Source organism: Hirundo rustica, chromosome 2, assembly GCF_015227805.2.
Source record: "Hirundo rustica isolate bHirRus1 chromosome 2, bHirRus1.pri.v3, whole genome shotgun sequence".
In the NCBI taxonomy this organism is placed as follows: Eukaryota; Metazoa; Chordata; class Aves; order Passeriformes; family Hirundinidae; genus Hirundo; species Hirundo rustica.
The window spans coordinates 29145260-29170240 of record NC_053451.1 but is presented as its reverse complement, the minus strand read 5'-3'; the positions used below and the strand labels follow the sequence as shown (position 1 = coordinate 29170240).

Below are 24981 nucleotides of genomic sequence, written 5' to 3'. Positions count from 1 at the left end.
AATTACATGTAGCTATCCTACCAAATACATATAGTACTTCACAATATTTCACAGGGGGTTTTTTTTGTCGTGTTTGTGATGAAACAGAACCATTATTTGTCCTTTCATACAAGAGGGAACAGTGTCATAACAACCACAACTGCCTCAAAACAACAACAAATAAATGTCACAGAGCCACTGAGAGGTGTGAGTTTAATGAGAGGAAGAAGGAAATAGGTTCTTGATTTAATTCAGATTTCTCACATTTTAGGCCACCTCCCCTAATTACAAAGACTCCATCTCTCTCCTAACAGATATCTACCATTTAAAATCCTGCTTCGCATTTTCAGTTTTCTGATTGCAAAAATTGATTCTGTGAAGTAAATTCAATTAATATTCCAATTTAACAGTAAGCAATAAAGCTTAAAGTAAAACTTTATAGAACAAGGGATGGCAAAGAAAGCCTTCAAATGGCAGTCCTTTGTGCACTTCAATGCTCTCAAGGCAGCATCAGTTAAAGCCCCTTTAGAAAACTCTGCATTGGCTCTAGGGTGATTGCTAGGATGATTTCTTCTTCATGGAATGAAACAGCCCTATTACACAAAAAAAAAAAAAAAAAAAAGGTACTGCAGACAGGCAAAGATGAAAACAATGGCAGGAAGACACACATCAAATAGCAAGCTTTCCCAGCTCTTTCCTTGTCATAAAAAAGCCCAGTGGATTTTTGTGCCCTACAAAACAGGGAGCAAGAGGAGAACTGGAACTCCATGGCCTGGTCAACACAAGGGTTTCACTACAACCCAGCTGCCCAAAGCATAGGGGACAAAGGAAAGTGGTTGCTCCACCAACAACACCCTCTTGGTGGAAGAGGAGATAGGGATACTGTCCTAGTTTTGATATTCTTGGTGTTCCTGTAGACGTCCAATGTGTAAGGACTCATTATCACCAGATCAAAATCCCTACATAATACAACACATGGCACTTGGATTAGAATGTTTCTACAATGGAAAATCAATCACAAATCCAAGTTTCTTTATATTTTCTGTTCTTTCAGCATCACTGAAAGTTGAACATAAAGATATCCAGACAGAGCCATGTCAGAGAGAGAACGAGCTGTGTCCAAAGGCTGCAGATAATTAATCTGGGCTCTAGCAGGACTTCTTTCACCTGGAAGGCCCTAACAGGCAACACTTCTCTGCCAGATGGGCATCAGTTCTGGAATCCCCAGAAGCAGGTGCAGCTGGCTTGGATTCCACAGTTAGGTCAACCAGCTGTATCTGACCTGCAGCCTCAGGCAGTGCAAGCTGCAAGCACTGCGCTGTGCAGCACGGGCAATGCAGACACGGATTTCACCTGACTTACACAAGGTAAGAGAGACAACCCCCAAAAGTGGGATCAATTGTGGCTCGTGCTCTTTGACGTAAGCAAAAAATTTTACCTGAATTCTTTCTGCTTCAATTCCAAAGCTTTAAGCTTTAGAAACTAATCAGCTACTTTGAAAAGCATACAACTTAACTCTGCTTTCAGGAGTAGATACCCAAGGAATCAGAACGACATCTGGCTGAAGCTGCACCTCTCCCAAAGGCCCAAGAACCCATTTCCACTTCAAGAATCAAAATCAGTAGAGGCTAATGTATTGATCCTGGTTACCTTGTAGAGAGTGTCCCCAGTGGTGCTATGAGTGAGCTGAACTACCACATAAGCATGTAGGAAATTAGAAGCAATCATATCAGGGACAAAAGGTGTGCTTTCATCCTGGAAAATGATGGCTACAATATCATTCCCAATGTGACGCTTCCGCTGAAGCTGGAAAGTAATAATGAAGAGAGAAGGCAGGTGAAAAAGAGCAGAACAGTATGATGGGACATCAAACACCAGCCTGCCTAACATCTCAAACCCATCTGTTCACCAAACTCCGCATCACTACTTTTACCATTACTCCTGCCATAATTCCCAACGTTTCATGGTCAGTCATCCTCCTCTCTATGCAGTCCCTCTTCAAATACCCCTCCTCCCCCAGTCACACTGTTGTAATCCTTACTCCTCCTTCTGATACCTGCTGGGAATCTCCCTCTGTGAAGGGCAGCTTTGTGGACACGTGGAACATGATCTCCTTCCCCCGGAAATTTGTATAGACTGACTCAGTGCCTGTTTGACCTCTGGTAACATCCAAGCCTCCCCGGAACCTGAGCAAATCCACGCCACAGGATAGGCAGTACAGAAATGAAAGAGCAGAGAGAAGACAGAGAGTATCAGTAACAGCAGTATATCAGCACTATCAAAGGTAATTTTTAGGAAATCAGTGACAGTGAGGCACCAAATCTTACCCAGATCAATGCACTGACTGAAGCTGCCCCATATTAGTGGTGGTGAACATACCAGCTTGCTAAAAGCTATGAAGTTAAATCAGGGATCCTCAAAGTAGCTACCTTCTTTGGCATTCTTCTGAGAAACAGACTCCGTATGTTAGAACTACAGAAGGGATGGAATGCCTCACATAAAGAGCCCAAAACAATATTGCCCCAAACCACTGTGAAACAACTTGTATTTGCACTGCCAAATAAAATTATTCTTTGCTGATACCGTGAGTCAGATTGAGATACTAGGACGCCTTTAAATCAAAATACCAGCAGAGACCTAAGCTCCAACTAGTTTCCAGACATGATGGCTGACAAAAGCATCTGGGGCTTCTTCACCTGCACTGGGATTCAGAAGACACAGCACTTCTCAGGAAGCTGGCTGTAACAGAGTCACACCTTCTGAACACATGATGTTCCCTAACTTAATCTGGCTTTCCAGCTGCACTGGGTACGCACCCACGGAAATCCTGCAGCTGAATCTTGTCACCAAGGAAATCCAGGAACTCCAGGAAACCCTGACTCTCTACTGTGTTACTGAAGACCTCTTCTTCAGTTGTCTACAGAAGGAAAGCAGAAGTAGTAAGAAGCACAGGGAATACAAAGAACAGGCAGTCATTTCTATAGACAATTCAACCAACAAACATCTCTGCTTGAATACATTTGTGATCTGGGCCCCCCATGGTGCTGGGCTCCTGTGCCTCAGCCCCAAGATGCCATGAGGGTTAGAGTAAGGGTTCAGAGATCCACAAAGCCTACACTGTCAGAGACCTTGCAGGTGGAAGAGGCAAGCCAAAGGAACCACGGTACTGCACAAACACTGCAGCCTCCACGCCACTGCTTCTGGACAGCGCAGACCTTGCTATTGCATCCTTTAAGAAAACTGACTCTTTGCATTTTGGCCCAAGTACCATGGGATCTGATGGGTCTTACCTGTCCAGGCTTTTGGTAGATGACCCCAAATTTGAAGTTATTGCTTATGACGTGTTCATCAAATGCAACAATAAGCTGTGAGGCCTGAGGTAATGAAAACAGAAATTATCAACTTCATGTCATTAGCCAGATCTTGATGGAAAAGTGACATACAGACGTATCAGAACACTGTACCTTGGGATAGAGGACAGGAAAGAAGCGCTCAACATTCACATCCTCACACAGTAGCTGTTGAGTGAGAGGGACAGGGAAACAGAAGTGTGATTATCATGTGCCCTGGCTTGCTGCAGGCATGAGAGTGTAGGCACTGTTTATAATTATCTGACAGGAGCCCCTTCAGGCAAAAATTCTGAGGTAAAATTGGAAGAGAAAGAAGGCAAATGGAAGGGTAAAAGGGAACTATATGACAGTTCTACTGGGGAATAGTAGGAAAAGAGGGAAATGGGAGGACAGAGGTAAAAATAACTTGAAGAACGAGGCCTTAAGACAAACAGGCAAGCACGAATCTCACCTTTGCCATCTGAACAGCATTGGGAAACTCATTCAGACAGGAAATGGGAATTAGATCATGTTTGGTGCCAGTACGAGTCCTGACACAAAAGAAAAAAAGCATTAGAGACATGGCTGAAGGGAGACACAAGCAACAATGGCTCTTTAAAGAAAGAGTAGCCATTACTTCAGAGTACTGTTAAAGCAGCTAATTCCAGAGGGTTAATTTTAACCATGGAGCATAGAATCACTGGAAAAGCAAGGTATTTTCACTTCTTACTGCCCATCACCTGTTGTGGTGAGCAGAGGAAGACAAAACAAGGAGGCCATAGTGTCTTTGCTCCTTTGCACTCCTGTCTGCCTTGAAGAAGTATTTTGCTTCTCCCCTCCCCCACACATCATTTTCTTCCACAGAAATCTAAATGTCAAAGTACAATTCATGGACACAGAATAATAAGGGATTCCAATGATCAGTGAAGGCTTGAAAGATTGTTAAAAGGTCTGTTAGAAACAGCCTAGGAAAGCAGGTCTATGCAAAGTAAAGGAGGCAGAAACTGGTGTAGCATTGTTCCAGAAAGCTGACAGAGGAGAGCTGCATTTCTCTTTATAAGTGTATTTAAGGAGAGATATCTTTCTAAGGAATAAGAAATATTGGGCTGTCAAAAGCCACTTCAAACCATTATAAACAAGCTATTGAGCAAAAAGTACTGCATATAATAAAATATCTTAGTAGAGGAATAACTACCCTTTTGTTCTTCCCTGGTCTCTTCCACATAGGAAGATAAACATTCCCAGGCACAGCTGACAAACAGGCTTTCTCTTTATTCCCAGATTATTGCTGGCAGTCTGAAGCATTCTCTGCAGACACTGAAGGAAACCCACCAGTGATTTTCTCGTAGCTAATTCCTACACAACCATTTTTTTCCCCTCAGTCCGGGACAAATCCTTATCAGCAGCAACTGTACATCACTTGGTTTCAGTAGCACTGCCTACTGGGAGTGCACCCAGCCCACGGTGCGGTAAAAAACTCCTTTGCAGTGGTCTCTCCCCTACACAAGATCCTTCTCTGTTCTTCTTGTAGCTCATTCAGCAGCTCTCTGTAGGTAATGTCTCTCTTCATAACTCTCTCTAAGAGTTATGGCTTCATAGATTGCCCTGGGAATCTAGGGAATGTTCTAGATCACCTTCAAGGGAGCCTTAGTCTCAAGTACACAGCCTGGGCTAGGCTGTCCTCCATTAGGGAATCCATATTCCCCTGGAGAGTGCTCACAATTCTCTAAGTAGACAGAATAAACAGAAAAACTTTCTATTTGAGGGAAGAACCGGTATTTTCCACACAGGTACTACAAAGATGCACCTGCAAGCACCATACCATCTTCTTGAAGGAAACTCCTGAGAGCAACCCAAGATCAGAGGGCAAGAAAAAAAAAAACTCAAAGGTTTCTTTGCAGTTTCTTTTCTCTCCAGAAGAAAAACACGAAATTCACGCCCACATCTATGCAGAGGGAACACAAGGTAAGACACAGCACAGTAGCATACACTTCAATAACAGGCACTGTTACCTCAGCAACAGGCGTAGATTTTCCTGTTTCTCAATCTGTTCATACTTCACAGAAAGTACTAGGTAGCCCAAGGACATGTCACTGGAGTAAAAGTTCTGGTGCTCCTGCAAACAGGAAACCAAAATGCATTATCCCCAACACACTTCCTGGAGAGGTTTACCAGGTTGTTTTTTTTGTATACAACCTGTCACTCAAGATTAGCTAATTTTTAATTTAACTAGGAGTAGCATGCTTCCAGATGTGTGTATGTTGTCTTCCAGCCCATTTGATAATCAGTGCGTGAGCATATCAGTCAAAGTGCATCCAGTCAGTTCAGTTCCTCCTCACCTGTCCAACATCAGAAGAGCCCCTGAGAAGGAACAGTATTAGAACATTCAGCAACATGTTTTGAAGAAATTGATCTTCTTGTAAATTAAATACTATCTTTCATGGACTTTCCCTGAATCCGATGTAGCTATCTAACCTTTTTTAAGTACTAAAGATGTCATTGTCCTCAGCTCCTCTTTGAGACAGAAAATACCCAACACCCAGAACTGCCCTGATACTGACTTATGGGCAAAAAGTTCCACTGCTGATCAAACAAAGCAGTCTGAAAAAGGTAAAGTCTAAGAGCAGCCAAGAGGCAAACGAAATAACACGGCCTCTAGCTGCAGTGTTCAAATCACAGAAGTCCAGTGTGATCTGTCACACCAGTCAGTGATAGTACATGGGAAAAGAAGCTGAAATCAAAGGAAGACACAAAGGACAGTTTAATTCTCCTGACCACAACTTTCCGGATACTAATGGATTTTTGGGATGTGAACAAGAATCAGGTGCGGTAAGTCACTGTGACCAAGGGCAGAAAGACAGAGCAGCTGAGGAACAGATTCAAGGAGCAAAGCAAGACCTTGTTCCATGGTCAGCTGAAGTCTAGAATCAAAATCCTTAAACCAAAGAAGTCAAATTGCAGGCTGGATGCCCAAGACAGGCTGTTAAGGAAAAAAATGGCATAATGCCAACAAAAATGGCAACTAGAAGGCAAAGCAAAAGTAGGGGAACTAAAGCCTGCGGTTAGCTGGAGCTAATCCCAGAAATAACACTGAGTTGCAAAGACCAGAAATTAAGATGCCTTTTGATAAGACTTCTAAGCCAGACCTCAGCCGATCTGATACAAGGGGACGTCAGTTGCTTTGGAGACTGGGCTATCAGCTCTGCAGCTGACATAGCGAGGCAGAGCTGCACAAATGGGTGCAATCCTCACAGGGGAATGGGTACCAGAAATAGTAGAGGTCTTAAAATAACTGAATTTTTGTCAAAGCCACTCTGGCTATGTAGCTTGATCCTGAATGTAAGCCTGGGATTTAAACTGAAATCTGAGCAAACACATGTACAAATAACCCTATAATTCACTCCACATGATTTTCTTTCTCTGTAAAAACACATAAGCAACATATGTCAGACTCACAGTCCTTCAATGTACAGCAGCCTTTATTGTTAGCTGTCCTGAAGTTAGAGATGAACCATCAAAAGGCTTTACAGTTGATACTGAAGATTGCAAGTCAGTGATGACAAGTTACCCTGGAGCTGAGATGGCCTATGTATTAAGTACACATTGTTCAGCCACAGCAGCAGTTTCTGTAACACTTAATATAGTCTGAAAGGCAGTTCTGGATTTCAAATAGATCTCTGTAAAAACAATTAAGTATCTTTCATGGGCAAAGGGAAAAAGACTAGCGGAACACACGAGGAATGCTGACAGTTTGCCTAAGTTATAAAGCTACTAAGACATCTGCCACCTGCAGCAACTTTAACCAGCACAAAGAAAGGACAGCATAAAGAGAAATACATGTTCACATATGAATGCATAGCAAGAAAGCTTCTCCCTCAGCACTGAGAGCTTCAAGGGCTTGGACCCTAAGTTTATTTGACTGGCATTTACAATGTATAAATTTATTAAATCCTTCCTGGCTTCAGGCTACTTCTCTTTATTACAGCCTTGAAAAACAACATAGACATTGAATAATTACCACAGTATGTAAGACATAAGGTTTGACAGCCTTCTTCCTAAAGGCTAAATAAATCTTACTGTGTAATCATCATACAAAATACAGATCATGAGGCAAGGAAAACGAACTGAGCTATGTCTTGAATGTTCTACCACTTTTTTTGGTGGTTGTTTTATAGGGTCTGCTGTACAATGTTCTGTAAAAAGTATCACAGATTTGTTTGAGTTTGAGCAATCTACATACACACAACCACAACGAAGGCATTCATTTAAGTTTGTAGTGCCACACAATACTTTGATCTCCTGTCCTGCTTAAAGGATGTTCCCTAAACCACTGCCTATGCGTCTCCCACCACGTGATGCTTTCAGACTCTTCTTCGGCTAAGAACTGTTTGTCATTATTCAAAGCATGAATTTGACCTTTCCTGACACTGCTAAAATAACCTTCCCATGTAACCAACAAGAAAAAGACCCAACACAGACAGCATCAAAATCACTGGTAACACTAACTTTGTACTGAAGAAATACCCTTCTAGTGGAAAAGCTCTGAGCTCTCTCCTTAACTAAGCTTTTTAAACATTTTCTAGCCAAGGGTAGAGTTTTCTGTGACAAAAGCCCTGCTCCCCTCATTCTTTTCTGACAGTGGCTGGCTCAAAAACTCGCATGTTTAATTGAGCATGGACACACATTCATGTCAGTTAAGGCAAAGAATAAAACACTGGACACCAGAAAAGGAAGACTATAGTAGAGAGGGTTTTTCTGTAATACTGAGGCACTGATGGTTGGGCACTTTGAATATATGACGCTCCACAACAGAAAAAGTCCTAGATCTCACTTGGAAGGAACAGTGATGATATGGCCTTGCTTGAGCAGGAGTATGGACAAGATGGGCCCCTGAGATCCCTTCTAACCTCAACTGTTTTGTGATATCAGGTCAGCAGTGAATCCTACAACTGGACTGAAAAAATCATATCCAAATTTGCCTCTCATCCTATCTGGCTCTGGAAGCCTTCAAGCACAACCCTAAATTTACCATGACAGAAAAATAATTACAGTTGGCATACTGAAAGTTTCCAGAAGGTTATACGATAAATGTCCATTAACAGATTGAACAGCGGATCTGTTAGTCTTAAGGGAAAGCCTCCAGGAAGGTTTCTTTTTTTTTTCCTAATTATTTATAAATCATATTAATAAAATTTTCCAGTGTTGTGGAACAAGATTCGCTACAGAAGATCACTCTGACAAGACCAACTACTGCAGAACAGGTCCCCAGCACTGTGCAAAGCACCACCTACTCCTGGTTTTGAACTTACACAGCAGTCACTGAGGGAGATCACTGAATAAGATGCAGTGTGAGCATACTTGCCAGGCCTTCTTATCTCCTTATGCCATGAACCAAATCTCTGAAAAGATCATGCGTTTTTCTCACTTGTTCCCTTTGGCTAATAGCATCCTGAGATTCTGCCAATTCCCTAACCAGGCCCACCCAGATGGACTTTAAAGGCTGGCCAGCAAACATTCACTTTATGAGGCCTAGCTCTGTTTCCCTATATGTCAAACTGGAATTTTTAATTCATGGAACATTTAGCACCAAACTTACTTAGATCAACAACTACAAAACACATGGTCTGGTTTCATCATATACATTCTGGAATGACCATACACTGAAGGAAATGGACTGTTCTGCCTCCTACTGAGGAGCTTACACTGTCAGTGCTGAAGTCCCCTCTAAAAATCGTGCCATTTCCACTTCCAATACTATTACACTTTTGTTCACTTGTTATCCCAATGTCTGTATCTGTATAGGAGCCTCAAAAGACCTTCTTAACTAAATAAAAGCATTTCCTGTGCAAATCTTTCTATTAATGCACAGGATGATGCACATTTCACAAGAGCACACAACCAATTTAAAACACTACAGACCATATCTCAGTATATACCCCATTTACATCGGTTCAAGGCATGATAAGGAACTGAAATACAGCAGCAACGCAGACATTTTTAAGTTCACCAGAAAAAGCCTGAGAAACATTTCAGCCTTGTGGCTGGGTGGGCAAAGAAGGCTCTGAAGGTCACCCTTACCTTTCCCAGAAAATGTTTGCGGTACAGCTTGGCTGTAGGGTCACTTTCCAGTTTCACTTTACCACTCCAGGAAAAGGGTACATCAGACAGAGTTGGACTCGAGCTGGAGAGGTTGTGGCTGGTCCCTTCAATCCAGTAGCCCCCAAACTGGGGTAGGATAATGAGAGGATATGGCCACCCTTTCTGTAAAACCTATTCAGAAGGACAGAGAGCAATAAAGCTGATGGGACTGTAAGCTGGAAGGCAAATGAGCTGAAAAACCAATGAAGTCCAAGGGCAAACAGAGAGAAGAGAGCAGTACTAGCTCACCTCATGGATGCTGGGATAAGGAATATACTCCTCTTCTGTCTGAAATCAGAACAGGCCATTAGCAAAAACTAGACATCTTTTAAACTATTATGTGCTCATGACTGTGCAAACTGTGCCCTCAGCTTCTATTCTGCCCTAGGTCATCCTTAGAGTTTTACTTCGGGACTTAAGGTTAAACTCCATTTCCAAGGTCTCAGCATTATAACAAAGAACTTTGAGAACAATAAACTTAGGAGTCAGATTCTACCCACCCTTCTCCTCCAAACTACAGGGAATATAGGCATGCAAAATGGGGAAGTAGCCAAACTAGAAGCAAACTTGCTGTGGTTAGGAGTTGCAGCCTCTCTCCTTCCACACAGAGTTAGACAGCTGCTGTCCTGCTGAGAAGGATGATAGCAGGAATGGTAGAAAAAGTGCTGTTATTTACAGTGAGATTGAGGCTGTGTCATCTCCATGGCTGATCAGTGGTATGCATCTGAGCAATGCTGAGGTGTGACTCAGAGCAGAAGCAGTATCTGAGCCAATTTATGCCAGTCGGACGCTTCCTCCATCATCACAAAGAGCACTGATTATCTCTGTCAGAGTAAAGCTATGTCAGTTCTCGATATGGCTTTTTTTATAGGTCATCCCAAGATGAAAGTCAAGGTCAAGTCTGATTTTAAGGTTAGTAGGCCTGAGGTGAGACTGAAGAAATGGAATTAAATCCTCAGCTTGAGGATTTAAAGATAGGAATCTGTTCTTATTGCCTTAATACTGGGCAAAACAGATCAACCTTCTAGTAGCATCTGTATGAGTCATCAAGCAGACTACTGAAATAAATGCTATGTGGTTTCATAAATATTATTACAGCTCTTAAATTGAATAAATTTAAGAAATTACTTAGTCAAAACTAACACTTCTAATAATAATAAACTCTTACTGGAGCCACTTAAATTAGAAAAAGGGAAACGTTAATTCTATTTCAACCACATAGCTTCACCCTCCTGTGCAGCAACTAGGCAAATAAAAGAAAAGAAAAAAGGCAAGGTAAAAAGGTAGAAGAAAAAAAGTAAGTGTTCTTGGGATGTTTGCAGACTCCCTGTTCATTCCAGTATGAAAGTACACTGCAAGCCAGGTCAGTAATTATCTGCCATTCTCAGCAATTTAGGAGGAAACAACAACTTGGCCTGACCTTGAGAGGAGCTGGAAGGGAACATCTTTGTTCATCCAGACGACTCCCCTGGAAACATAAAGTCACAGACAGTGAATCCTGTATTTTAGCATGTCTGTTTCACTTACCCCGGGTCCTTCTCCAGATCCTCAATATGCATATTTTGTCCCTCTATAAAACCTTCCATTTTAAGCAAGTTTGGAAGATTGGAATAAAAGGGAAAAATGAAGCCAGAATTTGGCCAGTGCCCTAATCTTGCATTAAAACTGAAAAGCTACCCCAAATCTTACACCCCTTATAAAGCAGACAATTGATAAATATTAAAACAATCTCCCAAACCGATCATCTTATTTGATTCTCTCATCTCTTCTAGCTACCTTCCACCTATCCAAAGCAATTAAAGAAAACCCAAAAACCCCAAATTACTACAGGATGGGTTGGAAAATTGGAATAACAGAGCAAAAGGCTACTGGCTGCCTAGTTTCTTCCTGAATCAGGAGCTGGCATCCAGACTTGAGTCTCCTCCTTCAGGCTATTCCATCCTCTGCCTTCTCACCACAGCAAAGTAGCCCATTTTCACCACACCTCTGCTGCAGAAGCACACAACAATAGGACAATTTTACTAAGGAGAGGACCAACACAGTCTGAACAGAGGCCCAGACCAGCAGATATGAGGGTCAACAGGCCATAATCCAAGTGGGCATCACAGACAGAATTGTAAGAAGCAGAATTCGCATTATCAGATAGGAAGGTGAGGACCAGGATTTAAAATGCAGGTTTCTCTTACAACCTGTACATGAGTATTTAACTACTGTCCCCTAAATGTTGTAACTCTCATACTGGAACATGATTCTGAGACTATATTTTTATATACCATCAGTGACTGCTTAATGGCACAGCTAATCGGGGATTCCAGACAGGATAAGCAGCTCTTGACTTTGTTATGAAAATAAGCAGGATTGGATTTATAACAGCCATGCCTGTCCACATATTCTACAGTGGAACTAGTCTGTCAACTAGATTCTGGTAGAAATAGATTAATCTCAGAGGAGCTCTACAGTGGACACTTAGGAGGCTCAGGAACAAAAGTTTTGGACAACGCTCCAGCTGTATAGGGTGCAAAAACCGCTAGCACAGCACCACTCACACTGAGCAACAGCAGCCTTACTACTGAGGATTCATAATAATCAGGATGCTCTTTGCAGGAGCAACAAAAGCCAAAAAAAAAAAAGAGAAAGAGAAAAACCCAACAAAACCCAACACATCTACTTCACTTAGGTAGGAAAATGTGAACGTTTATTAAAAGAACCTAAGACGGAGCCATAAAAAACCCTAAACCTTCATTAAACCATGAGGAGCCAGACCTTGAGTACACAACAAATGCTTAACACCTTTAAAAAACTCTTAGAAACATCAGAAGTAAAACAGTATGGCCACAGGGTAAGGGGACTAGTAGTAGATGCATGAGGTCATTCTTCAGAAGTCTGAGGTTGAGTTCAATCACAAAAAGTATCAGTAAAAACAAATTTTAATTGGATAAATATAGAAATACAGTATAGCAAGTGGGGAACAATGAGCAGATAACAAAAGACCAAATTATTTTCCTTAGCTCTACTACAAGAAAGAAGCTTCACATGTTATCTACAGGGTGACATATGATCAAACTACAAAAGCTGAGCTCCAAGACAGTTACACACCCTCCCAAAAAATTTGTTCTCCTTTTTTATTTACAACAATAGAGACTAAACAAATACCAGCCTGGAAATACTCTTCATGGGAAAGCGTTAGAATATATGTTTTGAATTGTGATGTCAGAACACAGCATTGACAAAATGAACAACCAATTAACCAGGATGTGGTAAGTTGTGAAATGAGGATAGAACACAGATTGACAAGATTTTGCAGAGGTAGTCAGTAACCATTTTGCATTTAGGGAAGTTGGAAAGGTGAAAAAGTTGAGTTCACGGAATGTAAGTGCTAAAAAGTGTTTTGTTGACATGGTCTCAAGTTTCAGTTATCAACCTACTGAGTTGAGGTTCACAAGGAAGTCCAGGTTCTGAAACAGGGATTTGGAGAAGAGACAGAAAGTCCTGTCACCACCAGGAAGTCCAGTGCACTGTCAAAATAGGACTGAGGCAGGATGGACACATAGGTACAAAGCAGCCACAGCCTTCCGCAACAAACAGCGGGAAGTGCTGCGACAGAAACAGAGATTGGGAAATTGCAATCTTCTAATATTTCTCTCTCCCCTTCCTTGGCATTTTGGCAGATCTGATAAATGCAAGAATTTTCCAGTTTAAAAGGAGGAACTGGTAAGAGACCAGTATCTCAGCAAGGCCTGAGGGAAAACGCTCTGGGCTGCTGTAAAGGAGCTTTGTATCACAGCCTTTACAACCTCTCCTCTAGAGTGAAGCTTAAGATAAGAACAATGCAACCCTGGGGTGTACAGTCCAAAGTTTTATTTTAAAGGGTAACCAGGACCACAGGAAACTTACAGCATAAGCTTCTGAAGCGTCAAAGCAAAGGCAGAGCAACTGCTTGATGATCACTGCCATTCCCCAAAAGGGAGAGGAATAAACTGCAGCAGTCTCAGCCACCCTTTGAGACATCCTGGTTTGATCTGGTTTGGCTTGCAGCACTGCCAGTTTCCCTGGGTAGCTTACTGGAGACAACATCAGTCTGGGAATCTCATATTCCCAAGGTCTTGTACAGGGGAAACACTTGGCCTGAGCAGGATGAAAGAATGAATGACAGAGAAAAAGGTGTCCAGACCCAGAGTGAGGGTCCAACGTGGCGTAACAATGCTATGATAATACATGTATTTTATGGGGAAAAAGGAGTGCCTGGAAGGGACTTGCTCAAAACAGACAACTTGGATACCAAATGGGATAAGACAGGAAAAAAACCCCGTGGAAGTAGTTGTGAGAAAATAAGACTGAAGAATATGCAGAAACTGTAGGAATGCAAAACAGAAGGAGTGAACAAAAGCAGTTAAGTGAAGAGGGATTGGCTATGCAAACATACAAAGACCTGAAACAACTGAGCTTACTGGATGAAGTAAAATTTCCCTGTTTTTCAACTGCAAAGCACTGCAAAACAATCTAGGAACAACACATTACTAAGTGTCTTTAACAGAATATATACTTCATTAGATCAGTGAGCACAGAACAAGGTGGCCAGTAGCTCATTTATTTCCAAGAAACTATTAATAAAATTGAAGAGGGAAAAAAAAATTAAAAAAAAAGGTAAACTTCTTTCCCAGATCTTGGGATTATTTTCAGTGCAAAAAGGCAGTACAACTTTACCTGTTAATTAATCTCACAGAATGTGAAATGGCTATCCTAATTTTCAGTCCAACAATTATATTCCAGCCCAACTGTTAAAGTACTCAAAAAACCTGAGGCTTTTTTGTTGATATTTTACAGGAGAAATGTTTACGTCTCCCGCTTTGTTTTTCACTCACTTTGATTGCTAATAAAAATCCTAAATTTAGTTTTCAAGGATGTTCTCAAACCTAAAGGATAGTCACAGTCAACTGGAAGGAAAGGGAAAGCAAAAACAAACATAAGAGAATAAAGAATTTGTAAAAATCTAAACAAAGATCATAAAAAGTATTAGAATTTTTTTATTATTATTTGGAAGACACTTAACTTTCAAAAAATTTGTTAAACAGCAGTTATTTATTCTTCTAGCACATTTCAGGTGACAAAACAAATTTAACTAGAAAAAGAATGCTATAAAGTCTTAATAATGGGCAGCTAAGAAAACATCATAGATGCAAAATTAGGCAGTCTGCATGCCTTGGAAACTCCCATCAGCTCCCTGTTATCTCTCTAACCAAAGAGGTGCAAATCCAGTCAGACTTTCCATATGGTAAACTGGGAGCTGAGAAACACTGGCTATCTTAAGCACCAGTCTTCCACTGAGGGACACCCGGTATTGAATCTTCCTTATCCATATTTCAAAAGGCCTGGGAAGGACTGTCACCACCTTGGAGCATGTGCTTCAACTGAAGCAGCAGTTTGTGCTCAAGTTCACTTCCCTGCACAGAGGTAAATGAGCCAGGCACAGTTACAGAGCTTGCTACTCCAAAGCACTGAGAACACATCCCAAACATAGTTTGGATGTCAGTACAGTGGTTGCAAGGTCTGTGTCTGTCTGCACATGGCAGATACACCTTCAGCCCCTCCTACCAACACTCCTCCTCCCAAGTCTGCCAAAAAGTACTTCAGCCTCATAACTCCAAACTCAGCATTTTGCTGCTACCTTCTACCTCCTCACCTTTGTAGTCTCACTGAAGTCTGGCATCTTCCTCATATTCATAATTTGATCACCCAAATTTCAGAAAATAAGTTAATTTGTTTTGGTAACTTTAATTCCTGCACATAATAAAAGGCAGGATTTATGTGCTGTGCTATGCGTTATGTTAGGTCAAAGTTAACCACGGCACTTTAAAGAAGGTACAACACTCAGGGAAAATATTGGTAACCTGCAAGGATGCTCTGACAACATATAATCTGAAAGCATAATCTAACTTCATTGTTAGCTACTTAACACATATAACATATTATTCTTTCTTTATCTGATACGGTGAAAGGGGAAAATCCAACTCTGCCCTATTTTAGGTTTATAACATAATATATGCAGCTAAATGCATGTATTTCTGTGAAAGAATTAAGCCAGAGTCCTTCTTTCTCACACAAGTTAAAGACAGAACCTACAGTAGTTATTTATTAAACTGTCTGACCTTGCTAAACGCAGTTAGGTTAACATCCCATTAATCACCTGTCATTACACCTGCTACCCAGCAGAACAGAGTTTCCTGAAGAAGATGCCAGAGATAACTTACTGCAACTTTGATTTTCTCTCAGAATCACACTTCTGCAAAGAACAGACAGAATTATAATAACCTATAATAACCTGTCTATTGCCTCCATCATGCTGACTGGAAAAATGAACACAGAAAAATGTTTTTGAAATCCCATTGAAGAGATTGAGCCCAGAAGACGTAAAAATTCTGCAAGCCCGCATCAAAGTATATTGTGAGTGAATCAATAGGACAAATAGTAGCTGATTATTTGTTTGCTACAAAAAAATTAAGAGATCCCAAAGTTTTACAGAATTACTTCTCCTTACCTGCATTTTTTCAATCATCTCAAACAAGTCCACAGTCTGTGAAAAGACAACAGAGAAAAATAATTTGACATTTGCAGAAGCTAACATTATCCTCTGTGGTAACCCAGATGTTGAAGGAGCCAACAGCTCCCTCCATATTTTGGCAAAGAAACTACTTGCTTGCTGAAGACATTATGGAACTGTTCTTCCTTAATTGGTAGCATGGACAAAACAACTGGGCAAATTGTCTTCTGCTTGCGCTGCAAAAGTTTGACCTGGAACCCGGCCAATCAGGTATCAGGAATTTCTCTCTTTCAATGGCTCAGACTGACTTGAGATAGTATGGCATAAGAACTGGTCAAATTAACAAGTTTAGGATTCTCACAGAAGGAGGCAGCTATAGCTCTAAGACACACACGCACACAAGCTTGATTTCAGTCAGTATTTCTGCACACATAATTCAGAGCACACATCAACCCTGAGCAAAACATGGACTGCTTTTACCTTGTTGGGGACAGCAGGAGTGAGGACACATGGAAAGTCTTCAGTGGGAGAATCTATAACATCACTAAAACCCTGCACCGCCTCCTCAGACCTCCTGTAACACACAGAGGCAGAAGAGAAAAAAAAGAAAAAGTTAACTCCTAAGAGAATTTAAGATGTCAGTGCTTGCCTGCAGTGTCTCCTTTGCCTTCTGCTTACTACTCCTCTCCCCGGGCCATTTCTTGCCTATAAGGAAGCTGTCATTGCCTGTGAGAATCCCTGAGGTGCCTGAACTTGCCACTTGCCACTTGCAAACATCCTGGATGTAACAGCAAAAATTTTCTGGCTTCTGACTGCTCTGCCTCTGCTTAAACACAATATTTTCCTCACAACTGTCATGAAGTGCTGAATGATTTTTCTTTGCCAAGTTCCTCTTCCATCATGGATTTGGAGCAGAATTAAGACACGTGTCACAAGAATCTTTGTAATAAGATCCCAAAGCAGAACCGTATTAAGAAGGATGAAAGTAGTTCTGAACCATCACTGAAGTCAGCACCAAAAGGACAGTCCTAGCTCCCACAGCCTGGGTATTAATCTCAAAGACAGGAGCATAACAGAGATGGCACTAGAACAGAACCGATAGCACCCCGCAGAGATGCAGGCACAGTTTTATGTTACCACTGCTGGTACAGCCAGCATGGAGATTAGGTGAGCTTTTGTCTGCACATCTGCTATGGAAAATATATTATTACTATGGTCCCTGCTGGAGCAGCAGTGTGTACAAACAGCGGCAGAACTTTATTTGATTTCATAGAAGAGAAAATAAAAAGCAACACAAGCACTACACTGTGCTTTAGAAGACATATTTAGCATTGCCCACAGGACTACAGATAGTCTCACTGCCAGCTGCCCCTCTCCTACTGTTACTTTATAAACATTCCATGCCTCTCACAGTTTTTATTAGCAGTCACAATTGGGGTTAAGTCATGGTGAAGGCCACACAGGTGGGGCTGGGAACTAAGAACAGGTTTACAGGAGACAGGACTCGTCCACTTTATAATGAAATCATGAATATGATAGCTAGGTGGTCACAGAATCACAGAAGAGTTTGGGTTGGAAGTGACCTTAAAGACCATCTAGTCCCATCCCCTCTGCCAGATGCCACCTACTACATAAGATTGCCCAGGACCCCATCCAACCTGGCCTTGAACGCTTCCAGGGATGGGCCCTCCACAGCTTCTCTGGGCAACCTGTTCCAGTGCCTCACTATCCTCTGAGTAAAGACTTTCTTCCTAACATGTAATATAAATCTTTTAGTTTAAAACCATTCCTCATTGTCCTGTAGCTACCTGCCCTGTAAAAAGTCACCCTTCCTTTTTAATAAGCCCCTTCTAAGTACTAGAAGGCTTCAATAAGGTCTCCCCTGGTCATTCTTTTCCTCAGGCTGAACAACCCCAGTTCTCTCAGGCTGTTTTCGTAGGAGAGGAGCTCCAGCCCTCGGAACATTTTTGAGGCCTCCTCTAGACCTACTCTAGCAGGTTCACATCTCTCCTGGGGGTGGAACCCAGAGATGGATGCAGTATTCCCACGTGCAGTGTCACAAGAGCAGAGCAGAGAGGGAAAATCACTTCCCTCAATCTGCTGGCCACTCCTCTTGTGATGCAGCCCAGGGTATCTTTGGCTTTCCAGGCTGTAAGAACACACCGCAGGCTCATGTATGGCTTTTCCTCTACCAGAACCCCCAAGTCCTTCTCCACAGGGCTGCTCTCAACAAGATCATCTCCCAGTCTGTGTCCATGTCTGGGATTGCTCCAAACCAGGTGCAGCACATTGCATTTAGACTTGTTGAACTTCACATTCCCACGGGACCACCACTCATCAAGCTTGTCCAGGTCTCTCCAGATGGTCCCTTCTTCTGTTGTGTCAACTCCACCCCTCAGCTCTGTGTCATATGCAAACCTGCTGAGGTTTATCAATGTCTATGTCATTGATAAAGATATTAAAGATCATCAGTCCCAAGACAGGCCCCGAGAGACACCACTTGTCACTGGCTGTACAATCACCATACAGTGCATACAATAATCCTAAAAGGCAATCAATAATTGCTGTCCTGTAGCTTTTAGATGCATGACTGCTGCTGCAGTCATGCAGACCCTTGTTTTGAGAGCAGTGGCTACATTCCCTCTTGTATGGAGGTACAACATACTTCTGTAATCTTGAAACAGCTCTGTCACAAGCTCCAAGAACCATAATGCTCACCGACAAGTCACAATTTATTTTAGTGGCCCAATGGCATCATGTAACTTGCATATAGGCTCATCTACACAAAGTAACACAATGCTTCCATCCCACAATTTTCTCCTGAAATTCAAATGAGAGAGATCTATATAATGCATCTAGAAATTAATGCCATAATATGTCTGGGAGGGAAGATGTAGGAGTTAGTCTTGACAACCTCAAATAAATATTGATATAGTTTGATGGCAAATGTATTTTAAATTAATATTGATACTATACTAATACATGCCTTATTTATCAACTTATTCATTTACTTGAAGAGTGTTTGGGATGAGCAAAATTTATGTACAAGGCAATACATGAAGCATTTTCATTGTCTCTTAAAAATCTGAAGTTTCTGTTCTGTGAGCCCTGAAAAGGCAAGAGCTTAATTTGATAAATTCTCATTCTCAGAAAGAAGTGTAACAATAGAACCTTTTGTGCAACTGGATGTCCTGGGGCCTTGTTGCATGCTAGTATTTTCTTTGGCACGTCACTGAGGTGAATGCTGAATCATTCAGAGGACTTAAATACACACCTGCATCATGGAAATCTGGCAGCTTCTACAGGAGGTCAACGTGGCCAGTCCTGCCCCTGTCCTCTCACCATACATTCATCTCAACACTTTGGACTGACTGGAAAACTTCAGGCAGAAACTGTTCTTTACTCTTGAATCCTAGTACAGTTCTGTTGTCCAAATGAGTCCGGTAGATGCCAAAATCATCAGTCTTACAGTACATTTAGAGATGGTCACAATTCTGTATTTACCCCAAATTAGGAATATGCCACGGGACTTTGAAAATCCAAGATAATGCCTTAGATCTTACGTTAGCTTTTATAAACCACCACAAAAAATTTGGGGCTATTATAATTATTGCTTTAAAGTCCACATTCAATTTCCGTAACTTTGAACTTCTGGAATGAAAAGCACTAGACTGTATTACAAAGAGAGAACATGCTTCTTTTCAAACTGGACCTTCTAACTCTTTGACCACAGAAAAGAAGAACATCATCCTTCTGAAAGAGGAAAGCAATTCTGCAGATTTGGAAAGGAGTATTTATGTGCAAATGTATACTTCCTGAAGCTTTACTCTTAGGATATGGCAACATAGGGAAGCATAGGGCCTGGAAAATGCTGAAGGCTAAACTGGGATTTTGCTAGTGACAGTAATCAGTGCTTGAATTTCAAGCAGGTAGTCAAACTAAATGTAGGTACTGCCGATTCGCTGATAAATTCCACTCTCAATTCTGAAATGGAACAAGAAGAACCCTTGAAGATCTCTAAGCCACTACAACTCTGTTCATGCCTTGTATCCCTGTCTTGCAGCATCCTCGTCTATTTCAGTCTAGGGATCTCTCTACCCAGCTTTAAAAATCATTGCTATCTACTGTAGCCAAGTCAGTTCAATAACCAAGTCAATGCAAGTATTTGCCCTAAGAAAAACACAAATTGGACAGAATTTCATACACCTTTTCATAAATATTCCAGAGCAAATGGGGATTTGTTGCACTCTAAAAGGCAAGTGCCCCAAATGCTCAGATAACTGTTTTCCTGAAAGTTCACAGGGAAGCAGGTGAATAGCTGTTGTAAACACTTCTGCTAATCTGGAAGGCTTCCAACAGGAGAAACACCACAGCATGATTTGCAGCTATCTATGGAACAACAGTCAGTACATTAACCGGTGTCCTGGCCTGATAAGAGTTTCTTACAGGGAGACATTAATATGTTTTTTAAATCCCTCACTAGAAGGCACGGGCAATTCAGAAGAACTGAAGGTAATGTGGGACAAGAACAGGCCTGAAATGCTCATAAGGAAAATTCTGGGCAACCACTTTTCTTGAGAAACAGTTTCTGCTGTTTCACTCCCTTGTTTCTGCTTTAGAGATGCACTTGCTTTACCAAATACAATTGCTAGCTACTTGGTGGAGACGGCTGAAAACACGACACGAATAGCCCTACTCTCAGAACACCTGTACAGCTTTGAAATTTGCTTACATATGGATTCCTAGAACTCAAGAGAAGGAATTATTGAAGCAGAACTCGGAAAAGGAAGCAACCACTACAGATGACAGGCGGTTTGCTCTCAGCTGGTGACAAACTTTCTGCCCACAGATTCTGACTTCCAGTATGAACCTCTTTGCCACCCGCACTCCCCTCTGGCTGCTGGGCAGCTCCCGTGCTGGCCACCGCTCCCACTCGTGGGCAGCCCGTGCTCAGGACTTCGTGTACCCACGAAGAGGAGGGCAGGGTACCGGGAGGGCCCGGAGAACCCCGCCAGCTCTCCTTGCGGGGCAGGAGAAAGGAGAACTCCAGGGGGAAATTAATCTTGCCATCCAACCCGCACTCCCCACCTCCTGAGAAGTCCCAACAGGAGAGGTCCCCCGCTCCCAAGACGGCAGCAGAAAACCCGCCGAGCCTCCTTCTTTCCCTCCAGGCAGAGGGGCACCCGCTGCCGCCCCAGGGCCCGGAGCGGGGCCGGGAGGGACGGACGGAGGGAGCGAGGGCCGGGCCCACAGCCAGACCCGGACCTGCCGGGCTGGGCTCGCCCATCGCCTTCGCCCTCCCCGGTTCTCCGCCCTCCCAGCCAAGCCGCGAGGGCTCTTCCTGCTGCTCCAGCACTGCGATCCCAACGCCGGCAGCCGCTGCCCTGCCCCGTCAGCGGGCTGTCCGGGAGAGGCAGGGCCCCAGGCCCCGCGGCCGCCGGCACCGGTGCCGGTACCTACCCTCCGCTGGCTCCCGCAGGGAAGCCTTGCTCCCGGGAAAACATGCTGGACTGCTCCGCTGAGTCAGCTCCCGGGTTCCCTCCTCGGGAGCCTGCTCTCCCCCGGCCTCGCCATGAAGAAGGGCACGGGCTCCCTCCCGGCCCCCTGCGAAGCCGCGGCTCCCGCCCCCACCCCTCCTCTTCCTCTCGGGCCGGGATTCACCGGATAGACGGGGAAGGGGCCCGCACGGCCGGCACCGGGCCCGGCGGGCAGCGGCCCCGGAGAGGACGGAGGAGAGGAGGAGGAGGAGGGATGGAGGACAAGGAGAGAAGGGGGGATGGGGTGATGACTTGTGCCCCTCCTCCGCTGTGGCAGAGCGGTTCCCCCCGGAGCCCCTCGTTGTGGGGGCCCATGGATGGAGCACAGCGTGCAGGAGCAGCTGCTGGGACAGCCGAGCCGGGGACGCTGCTCTGCAGACTGTCCGTGAGGGTAACGCAAGCACAGCGTTAGACAGGGACGGCAGAGGGGTTTCACTTCTTCAGCTCTGCTCTAGGAGAAGATCACATCTCCGGGCTCTCAGTATCCAGTGAGCATCAAAGCAGTTCTCCACAGATCCCCATTCTTTTAAAGGGAAGGCTAGGAAGATACTAAATCCACTAAATCCAAATACTTGTCATTTGGACCTGACATACTTCAAGTACCGCAGAGATTTGGCTCTGCGCCCCTTACGAAACAGCTCATTGATGCAATGTGTAAACTAGGGAACCTCAAATTTTCATGGGTCACAAAAACCTTAACCACGTGTATTTTCATTCATTCAGCAACATTGTCATTCCTGATAAAAACTGAGCATGAGGACATGGTCTGCTATAGCAACAATATGCATATACTTGTGTTTAAATGAGAACAGAGAGTTCTTCTGGACATGTATTTTTTCCAGCACTTCTCAGTTTCATTCCACAGGATGATGTCATGTTTTCTCTTTACATCAAGACCTATAAAAGAAGCAGCTACAGCCTTACACCAAATGTCAGCCTCACACTGGGTTCATTCTAACTAATGAAAGGGACATAAGGAAACACAGAACAAGAGACAGAATTTGCCAGAGAGGTGGGAAAAGATGTAAAGGAAGAGTGCAAACAGTATGCAGACAGATCAGACAGAAAATATGAGCTAGCAGATAGAGACGGGGAAAAAAGAAAAATGCAGAGAGCAAGGAGTTATATCAAAGTTTTGAGGATGAATGCAGCATTTTCATCCTAATGCTTCCTATAAATTCTACTCTTGAAAGACCTGGATGGAAATTATTATGGGGACTTCAAGGGTGTGTTGGTGGGCAAAAAGACTGTAAGGAGTAAGGAATCAAGATAGGTGGCAACTTTGAATGGAAAAAGAAAGGGTTCGCTTGCTGTTTTTAGTAACTTGCACGGAGTCCAGGTGATTCAATTTCCTCTTGTCTACCTCTTGTAATTCCCCAGAAGATCTGATGCTGGGGCGTGGGCCAATTCATACATCCTCACTCCAACTTAAATGCCTCCCAAATGGGCCCAGGGCACTGAATAGAGCAGCTGCTCTCTGCACAAGCAGGTCTTACTCATTCACCTGAATCTCTGAGCAGAGATGTGACTGGACCAAGGCAAAGAGCCAAGCTTGCCATTTCTGCTGCATCTAGGAAGGAGGAAGAGACAAATTTTTTTTGCTGTTAGGGCTGCCAGCAGTAACTACTGCCCTCCCCCATCTCAGGGTCATTATCAGCAGCGCTATCAAGCCTGGCCATGGTGAAAGCAAAGCATACAGAGAGGCTCAGGTCTTTCTGCCATTCTTGTTCTTCGGCAGCTTGCCACTACAGGCAAGAGCCAACTTTGTTCACATACACACTGATCTCAGCTTTCATTTAACTGTCTCACAGCTTTACCTAACCTTCTGTGCAAATCCAGTTGTGTATAAAGCCTTCAGCGTGCATAAGAAAAACAGCAAACAATTATTAAATACCTTAATTACTGTTCCAATTAGCCTCCTTTAGCAATAGCAATATGAGTAAATCACATGTAAGCAAATCACAGGACCGCTTTCTGTTCCTTAACTTACAATCATGCTGAAGATTGTTACTATTTACCCTGCTGATTCGAAAATATTGCCTAATATATGTCTTCAGCTGAAGTAAGTAGATTCAGCTCCTATTGATACTTGTGTTCTTATATGACTAATTCGGTGTACTTACAGTCTCAGATTTTAATCCCTTTATGTGTCCATACTTGCATGGATCATTATGCTTTTTATAGTTATTGCGTGGTTTAGGGACTGGCATGTAAGTTTTTGTTCTTTCAGGTATCCTTGTAGGCACATTAAATATGTATTATAGTAATTACATACCTTTAGCTATATATTTTCCCAGTTTTTGTTAGGAGATTTTTTTTTTCCATGTGTTTAAGTTTATTAGCATTTTATCTTGTTCAGGAAAAGTCTGTAACACAGAAACTGGTCCCTGCAATTCTGTTAATTGAGTCATTGTAAGACCATCAGCAGCTCCACGGAAGCTGCGCAGTACCACATAAACACAGCAGTATATCCTTCAAGGGTAAACTCTTTGGGGGAAAAAAATGTATTTTTTTTAAGTTTTACTTCAATATTACACAAACCCATAGCTGCATCCACAGACAGAAATACACGTTTTCACATCAGCTGTTTCCACAGATCTGTGTACACAGTTTCTAAATATAGCACCGGGTGTGCACAGACAGCACCTCCCGCATCTCACTTGGACTCCTCATTTTATGTCCAGGATTGCCATAGTCAGGGTGGGATTCCTTTGAGTCTGGGCAGACCCTCTCTCATGCCCCTCCATCCCTTTAGTTTGTTTCATTTCCTACACAGACATCTGCTCTCCCCACCTCCACTCTCCCTTTCTCCCTCTGCAACTGCTTCTCTACACAATGCAGAATAGCACAATGTCTTTTAAAAAGCACACACACTTTCCCTGATGAGGCTGAAACTGCCCCAAACTCCATCCATTACACAACGCCACGCAAGCAGAAGAGAAGATCTGGATCAACCCTCCCCCACCTATCTTTGCTCCCGTTCCTTCTAGATGCAAAATATTTTTAATTGGCATTGCAAGCAAGATGAGAATAAAAGCAGCTAAGCTGTTCATCCCCTACCTGAGCAAGGATCTCTCATCCCCAGCTGGTGAGCAGATGGAGACAGGGAACCCAGCTGCTCTCCTTTCCTTGCACTATCAATTATTCACGTAGGTTGCAGTGTCCTCCCTCTCCCTCCCTCCCTTTCTCTTCCGCTGCCCCCACCTGCAGCTGAATGGAGATCGAGCAGGTCGGTGCCGTCACACTTGAAACTAGAGATCATTGTCGATTGAACAGCCAGCCTGTGGAGCAGCTGTGCTCTTAAGCAGAGAAGATTTGCCCTGGCAGAAGGGGACAGACTGGCAGCTCCAGAGGTGGAAGACAGGCAGCTCTGTACATCCACATCCTGCTCCCTGCGCTTCTAATCCCAGACCTGCAGGGATGACCTTTAAAAATCAAAGAGGGTTTTTTGGGTTTGGTT

The 24981-nt window shown here is 43.0% G+C and overlaps 1 protein-coding gene across 12 annotated transcripts in view; it reads right to left on the bottom strand.

Moving 5' to 3' along the window:
• Window positions 1-24691, bottom strand: part of LOC120749645 (rap1 GTPase-activating protein 1-like) — a 43571-nt gene extending 18880 nt beyond the window's left edge. For 7 of the 12 annotated variants that reach the window (XR_005699707.2, XR_005699706.2, XM_040057249.2 and 4 more), the window contains exons 1-13: window positions 21445-21577; window positions 16465-16558; window positions 15982-16017; window positions 10867-10914; window positions 9696-9734; window positions 9387-9578; window positions 5321-5424; window positions 3781-3859; window positions 3444-3497; window positions 3270-3353; window positions 2796-2896; window positions 2036-2165; window positions 1630-1785 (exon numbers count right to left, since the gene is read on the bottom strand). Coding sequence is in view for 10 of the 12 variants with exons in the window: in XM_040057249.2 (XP_039913183.1) it covers window positions 1630-1785; window positions 2036-2165; window positions 2796-2896; window positions 3270-3353; window positions 3444-3497; window positions 3781-3859; window positions 5321-5424; window positions 9387-9578; window positions 9696-9734; window positions 10867-10914; window positions 15982-16017; window positions 16465-16558; window positions 21445-21488 (1161 nt within the window). In the remaining 2 variants the exon portion in view is untranslated. Of the gene's footprint in view, window positions 1-1629; window positions 1786-2035; window positions 2166-2795; window positions 2897-3269; window positions 3354-3443; window positions 3498-3780; window positions 3860-5320; window positions 5425-9386; window positions 9579-9695; window positions 9735-10122; window positions 10240-10866; window positions 10915-15981; window positions 16018-16464; window positions 16559-21072; window positions 21181-21444; window positions 21608-24581 lie in introns of those variants that run through there. The other 5 variants (XM_040057247.1, XM_040057258.2, XM_040057253.2 and 2 more) reach the window with 4 other exon arrangements.
• Window positions 24692-24981: the final 290 nt, after the last annotated feature.